The sequence below is a fragment of the Ammospiza nelsoni genome, chromosome 1, assembly GCF_027579445.1.
Source record: "Ammospiza nelsoni isolate bAmmNel1 chromosome 1, bAmmNel1.pri, whole genome shotgun sequence".
NCBI classification, from domain to species: domain Eukaryota; kingdom Metazoa; phylum Chordata; class Aves; order Passeriformes; family Passerellidae; genus Ammospiza; species Ammospiza nelsoni.
This window is the reverse complement of record NC_080633.1, coordinates 59,013,486-59,021,176: the sequence shown is the minus strand read 5'-3', so window position 1 is coordinate 59,021,176 and position 7,691 is coordinate 59,013,486. Positions and strand designations below refer to the sequence as shown.

Sequence of the window (7,691 nt, the reverse complement as noted above, 5' to 3'; positions counted from 1 at the left end):
TATTTACTTGAAATATCTTAGATATAAATATGAGGGCATAAAAGCTCTCTGACTCAAGATCTCACAGATGACTACTGCAAACTCACAGTGTAGCTCTAAAATAGAAAGTAGCATGTGACTCTTCACTCTGGCTTCCCAGGCTCCCGCTAGCAGCAAGCAGCAGTTGCAGATAAAAATAGGAGGTTGTAAGCAACTAGGATCTTTAGTTAAATATAGAAGTGACTCTCCATGACAGTAAGGAGTCCAGGACAACAATGAAGTCTCTCCGATTCATTAGCGCTGAAGCATTCGTGTCAAATGCCGAGTTTGCCAGGAAGAGTCTTGGGGCTGTTACTCATGATCTTTTTCCACTTCTTTTCAAAGCTAGCTATTTACTGGAGCAAGGGGAAGTGATTCACGACTTGGTAGAGAACTGGCCACTTTTTGATTTTAACATTGGAAAACTTTTGGGAGCTACTCTGGACTATGAGGAAGACCTAAGCCATAGAACATGCTCAGTGTGCTTGGAAAGCTGTCTGACAGGGCTGAGAGACTATGTGCTGAATCAGTCTTCTCCCTACGTGAAAAAGTTGAAAGTGGTCGACCTGATGGGTATAAAAGATGTTGAAGTTCAATTTTGTAAGTGCAAGAAGACAATGGGCAGGTGGGCCAGGACACAGCTGCTCTCTAAGCTTTGTTCAGACCTCCTGGTTTACCTGCAACAAGCACAGTGCAGTCCAGGTACCTTTGAAGTCAGTATCAATGTACTAATTGACTTGTTTGTTACAGAGCGGAACTATGAGCTGGTTGTGCAGGCCCTGTAGAAGAAATGCAGCTGTCCACTGAAAATCTGCTGTGTGGCATTCAGATCTGACAACCTGACCTTGCAGAAATTCTTCTATATCATAAAGCTCACTGATCCCTCCTTGTTGCGCAAACTGGAAATAGTTCATAATGTTCACTTGGAAATGGAACACTTGGAAATGCTCTTCAACTGTATCCACTTCCCTCTATTGATGTCCTTGACCTTGCCAGCACGAACATTTGATGTGCGGAGGTTCACAGCTACGGACGAACAGACGCTTACTAAAATTGGTGAGAAGATGGGTGAAATGACGCAGCTTACTGAGCTGAGTATGTCATTTTCTATACTCACTGGAAGAATACAGAAACTTCTCAGGTAATGTGGTCATCCTGCTTTCAGTCACACTGTAAAAAAGAGCACTTTGTGCCACCATCAAGCTAGGAATCTCTAAGAGTAAGGGAAGTGAGTGTATGTTGGGATGTATGTGGGAGGGGGCGGCAGGAAGCTAGGAAAGATTACGTGTTGAGGAGAATCAGCAGCCAAAGCATACCTAATACACTTTGAAAAACTGACTATTTTGATTAATCTTCCAGAGTCCATCTGGTGAGAATATACTTTTAGCTACCACACAAGAGATGGGTATACCCAGACATTTTTTATTTGAACTTATGTTTTAATCAGCTTGCATCGGCCTTTGGTGCAGGCCGTGAGCTGTATTCCAAGTATTTTTTAGAGTATCTAGTGAATGTTTGTCCAATAAAGAACAGTCAGTAAATATGCTTTTCACAGATACTGTATTTTAAGGAGGGCAGGGGAATAGTTGATTTTCATTTGAGGCTTTGATTTGAATTATTTGTTCTGTCTCTTGATGTCAAGACAAGAGTTTTTTGTATTGCAAATTAAGCTGATATGTGAATATTCATTATGAATTCCAGTGGAAAACTGGCAATTTGCAAAAAGCTATCCAACTACCAGTGAGCGGTACTTATATTGGAACAGGTAATAAGTTAATTGTAAGCTTTTCAGAACATCTAAAAAAAAGGCAGATAAAAGTTTCATACAGACAAATTATCTTGGTCTAAAATTCTTCCCATACAAGAAACCATTTTATTTAAAATTTGTGAGTAGCATACTTCATATATTGACTGGTACAATTGAAATGAATTGCAAGTTTTTAAGTTTGATCCAGCTGAACCCTGTGGGAGAAGTCTCACTAAGGTGTAGTAAGTATGAAAGCGATCTCTTGCTTTTCATTTGTCAGAACTATTTTATATTTAACATAAATATCTGAATAAAATCTCAGTTACACTTCTTCCATCCTTCTTCATCAAAATGTCTCTTTGCAACTCCAGAACACTACAATGTCTAAACCTCTTGGACATTAAAAAATGTAGCAGAAAAAAAACAGCTAGAAATGAAAGCAGATATCCTGTCAGAAAGCTAATTTTGTATTGGAATTAATCCTTCCTTAATGGAAATTATCTAAATCTCTGGAATTATTGCAGCTTTCTACAAGCAGCTACCAATGCTCTTATGGTAGTAGTGATCTGCTGTTATAGTCAGCAAGTGACAGACACTTTACAATATATAACTGGTTAAAAAATAGATACATAGAATGTTAGTAAATTAATCCCCATTAAAATAGTGCAGTGGACTCATGCATAGAAAGAGGTAATTAATGGAACTAATTTCAGGAAGAAAATATGCTTGCTATTGTTGTCACATGCTTCTGTTTTCAAGAGAGATTTGAAAAAATTATTTGGTAGATGGCTGCATTCATAATGTGGCTAGATGCATGAAATTTTGTAAATGTAGCTTTTCAACATTTTGTACCATAAAACATTTTTCTCTTTAATTTTGCAGCCCACTAAAAACTCCACTGAAGATGCTGGATGTTTCTAACTGCTCCTTGAACCATGCTGATATGGCCTTTTTAGCCAATAGCTTCCATGCCAATCACTTGGAAGCCCTGGACCTGAGTGGTCACGATATACCTGAGCTTTACCCATCAACATTCTTTAAGCTCCTCAGCCGTTGCTCTTCAGTGCTCAGGAGTCTTACTCTGGAGGACTGTAACATCCAAGACACTCATGTCAACATGTTGGTTTTAGGTTTAAGCCCTTGTCAGAAACTACAGGAGTTTAAGTTTATTGGAAACCCACTGTCATCCCAAGCACTTAAACACCTTTTCACATTTCTCTGTGAATTGCCAATGCTGAAAAATGTGGAGTTCCCCGTTCCAAGGGATTGCTACCCTATTGGCATCACCTACCCCATTGATGATGCCAGTGTTTGCAGATTTGATCACCAAAAATATGAAGGAGTAGCAGAGGAGCTTAATCTCATTTTACTCCAAGCAAATAGAGACGATGTGAAGGCTTCAACACCACTCTTTGGGAGTTATGATGCAGCTGTTCAGGAGACAAACAATGAACTGGGAGCTTACTTGATCAAGTCCTTCAAAGAGACTTTAGAGAAGTTCACTTCTTCATTTAATTAAATTAATTAAATTTGTAAAATTGTGAAGTAGTGATGAGATGATCTGCCAAATCAGAACTTAAATTAGTCTTTTCTAGATCTTCACCTCCAATCATAAGTTGTGAATTTCCTTTAATTTTTCAGCTGAATTTACTATTATTTGAATAGCCTCGAATCACCTGAGGTACTGTAACTTATGCTATATCTGTTGCATACACCTTACACAAGCACTACTTCCCACACATAGAGAGTACTTTAATTGGGGCTTGAGTGGTAAACAAGTGCTACTCAGCTTCTCACCTGTAAAACTAGAGACTTGGTTAGCTTCTAGGTAATTAAAAAAATAAATATAATAATATTAAAAATATATATAATAAATATACTTTAATAGTTTATGAAAATTTGTTCAAACAGGACTGAAAGTGAATGTTTGTAGCAGGAGTTGAAGGTGTCACTGTAGTATTGAGGATAATCATTAAGATAACCAGGACAGTTTATTTGAAATAATACTGAACCTCATCATCTGAGGGTAAGGAAAACACTTTCTTCATTTAGGCAGTGCTGATTTGTCTAGCTTTCTTTTTATCTACAGTAGGAATATGCAAACAACTCTTAACCTAATTTATTTTAAAAATTCCCCAAACAAACCAAAAATTAATGGACCGAGTACTAAGCAGAACTTAGAGGTTCCACAGCATGCATTTAAATGATTTTTTGATGTCAGCTCACATTCTAATATGTTTTATTGATTGAACATATGATGGTAAATTGAAAGTGAATGGTCATGACCTGTTTATGTTTACAGAGCACTTGAGAAATAAAAAGGTAATCTAAATTGCTAAACTAAGGAGTTGTGAATAGTAAATGACAGAATTGGGTCCCATATGACCGTACTTTGACAGAATTCCACATGCTCCTTTATCCTTACCTCTACTGTACCTTTTCTTCCCTCCAACCTCACCATTCTTTCCATCTCAGACTCGACCCATGACTTCTCAGTCAGATTTAAGTTACTTGAATTTTGCTATGCCAAAAGTCTACTTCTTTGGGATAAGTAGTGGTGTTTTTGTTGGGAAAGGACCCTGTACTATAGCTGTAAAAGAGTAGTGATTCTTCCCCCCTCTGATCTACAGGCTGTACCTGGAGGTGAAGGCTGGCCATTTTGGAACATGCTGTGGTACAACAGTCGGTCCTTGCCTTTTTTGGTTCTCACAGAATAGACAGCTCTTATTTCAGAATAATTAGATGCCTTATAAAGTCTGCTGTCTGTGTAGCTCTCCTTCTGGTTTCTTCTTGCCATGCTTCACCCCTTTACTTTATTTCCTCCTTTTTCTGAACCCACAAACTCCTGCCTTTCTTCCATTTTCTATATGGAAGAAATCTTCATGTCTATATGCTGGCTCCTGGGCCAGCAGAAGCATGTAGCTTTTGTTTTGGTGCAAAGTGACGATCATCACTATGACTATTTTAGAGCTTTAGCTCTGAGATATGGCACCTTCTTCTCTTTAGTTTCTTTCTTAATTATGGTTGCTCTCATTGGTTTTTAAATACAGGTCAAGCTTTAACATTTTGATGTTTGCCTGACTTACTGCAACAAGGGTTCCTGCATGTCTTCTGCCCCAGTAGTGTGATTTTGGTTTGGACCTGCTCTTTCTTCTTCCTTGTGTGTGGGACTTGGAACACAGCTGTTAGAGAAGAAGGATTAATGCTACGATGACTTAGCTATATAAAGTTACCTTACACTTTGCAAGTACAGACAGATACTGATTGAGTCCTGTTTGGTGTTCCCTTTTCTTCCTTATGGGACTATTGTCAGCTTCACTGGGTTCAGACTGGAGTGGATCCAAATTAATTTATACTGAATATCCAGAAAGCTGTCTGAAATCTTAACTACACACCACCTTGAGAGGAGACAGTCTTCTAAGCTCCAGTTAAGGCTGCCCAGACAGAGACAGGGCAGGAGTTACCGCAACACTGAAACCACACAGCTGTCAATGGAAAGAAGATGTCTGATGTGTTGTGAATGGAGATGAATTCAATTCCCTCCTACCACATCTGCTCATTATGTTCCTTTAAGTGTCTGAAGAAGAATACTCAAAGTCACTTCAGGTTTATTTGTGAAAGACACAGAAGAGATGCAGATGTAAAAAAACCCTGAAAATCAAAAACATTGCCATCATATTCAAATGAATGTTCTAAACACAAAATGCAATGATGAATATCACAGCTAAAGGCTGAATTTTTAGTTCCAATGAAAAGAGACTGCTATTTTTTTTTATTTTATTCACCATACTTTATTCAGTACCATGTTTTATTTACTATATTGTACTTTTTTAATCATTAGCATATTTTAATTTCATTTGCTGGGACATGTTTTGTTCAGCAGCAATCGCTTGCAAATCTTTCTCTTTTGCAGGGTAAGGATTGCCAGAAGAGCTTTCTGCTGCTGAAATTGCTGAACTCCCCTATTCAGTAACTGTACTGAATTCAGTGAAATACCTAGTACATAGGAAATAAATATTCTCCTTTGACAAACTTCATGAAACTGAAGAACAGGCAAAAAATCTTTATAAATGACCTTTGCTACATCTGATCTCTTCATAATTTAAGTCATATTATGTTTTGACCACACACAGTGTAGTTGAAAGAAGCAACAGGAAGAAAGATGACAGTAAGATTTTTACTGTGGAAGAAGCAGCACAGCAGCTCTGTACTTGGAGACAGCTATCTCAACAACATAAAAGCCTATCAACAGAAAAAAGGCAAATAAACACTACTGTTGCAGGGAAAGTTGTCATACATGAAACTGAAGCAAGTTTCCCAATATAACCCTACACCTTTTAAATTAATATTCTTAAACTCAAAAGTTATGGACTACAGGTCAATTCTTCTGAACACATACGACCTTTGCTTACAAAGCTCCTCTTTCTCTCCTTAAAATATGCATCAGTCAACAGCAGAGCAGGACTGTATGAACTACCTTGCAAAGAAACAAGGAAGGAACATAGTACCTAATGCTTTCCACGTACTGCCTTCAAGTAAAAGTACCCTGTGTGAAAATTATTGTGTCTAGGATAATAGTTTATGATGTAAATTTAACATCTGTTTCAATGAATGTGTGGCCAGAGATTCAAAGCTGCCTCTGGTTAATCCTAAAAGCAGCAACTATAATCATTATTTTGTAGGGATTTTTAAAATAGTCTTATACCTAGACAAAGAAGCTTTACTTTTGAAGAAAACACATTGACTGTGACTGATGATTGCATTATTTTTAAATGTCTTTAAATTGCATCCAGAATAACCTTCTCTATCATTCTTTCAAGTACTAAGGTTAAAGATATTTTGCTGTCTAAAGTACAGCTGCATTGATATTTCTTCATTTTACCCAAGAAATTTTTACAAAATAATCCTAAAGATAGTTTTAATGTCAAATAGAATGTGCAAACTTAATGCAGCAGAGGATCACAGGATTTTAAGGGGAACACAACTTGTCTGTCCAGAAAAAGAAAAATTATTTCTCTCTGTGGAAGATGATTAACTCTCCACCTTGTTCTCAACTTTAAAGTATTTTAAATTCCAGAACTAAGAATATTCAAACATCTAAAACACATATCTGTTCTGGTAATTCATAATGAAGATGGAGGTAATTTTTTTTCCTTCTCAATCTTTCAGTCGGAAGTGATTTTTTTTGTTCCTATCGCCTCTGCCGTCAACTGTGGGAAATCATGCACTGAGCTGTTGCTTTTTCCTTTGCCATGCTTTTCTTCACGGGGCTGAAGGTTTCTCTTTGTCTCAGAGTCACCATACAACATTGGTTTTACTTGTTAGAGTTTTATTTGTTTGCTGTAGAAGGTTTTACAAACTGAAAGACAACCTTGGCTATGCTTCTAATTAGTTTACTTTTTATTTTGAGCACCAGCTAACATGCTCCTAATGAAGCAGGACTATAAGCTTCATTAATGCTTAATAAAAGTTGTATTTCTTTCTGTTTGTTTGTTTCTTTTTGTTTTCTGCAGTGGTTTGATATTTTGGCTCTCTTGCCCATTTCAAACTTGGAATGGAAGTGAGCTCTGCTATTCCCTTGGCTCCATTTCTCCAGAGGGTGTTCCTTGTGCAAAAGAGCCTGTGCTTGGAAGAACTCCCAGCTTGCTGTACAGTTCACTACTGCTGCTTCCAAGCTCTCCCTGTGTCCAATACAAGTGCAGGGCAAGCACTAGAGTGGTTTTCATGCATCACTGGCCAAGATACACAGTGGCAGAGCACATTTTGGAAGGCAAAATATGTGCTTGTCATTGATGCATGACCTACTTTGGAAAATGCCTCATGGCGCCACACATTTCTTCTTTTGTGTGTGGTTGGTATCAATCCGTACTCATTCTTTGAAGTTCTCATTCTCTTTCATAAACCAACATAAGGTCCTGCTTCCACT

At 37.6% G+C, this 7,691-nt stretch overlaps 1 protein-coding gene across 1 annotated transcript; it reads left to right on the top strand.

The window, feature by feature from the left end:
- The first annotated feature begins 254 nt into the window (after positions 1–254).
- Positions 255–4,105, top strand: LRRC14B (leucine rich repeat containing 14B). The gene is given in 2 exon segments (XM_059484516.1): positions 255–1,159; positions 2,648–4,105. Coding segments are annotated over 2 exon segments (1,542 nt in total). The 3' UTR covers positions 3,285–4,105.
- The last annotated feature ends 3,586 nt before the right edge of the window (positions 4,106–7,691 follow it).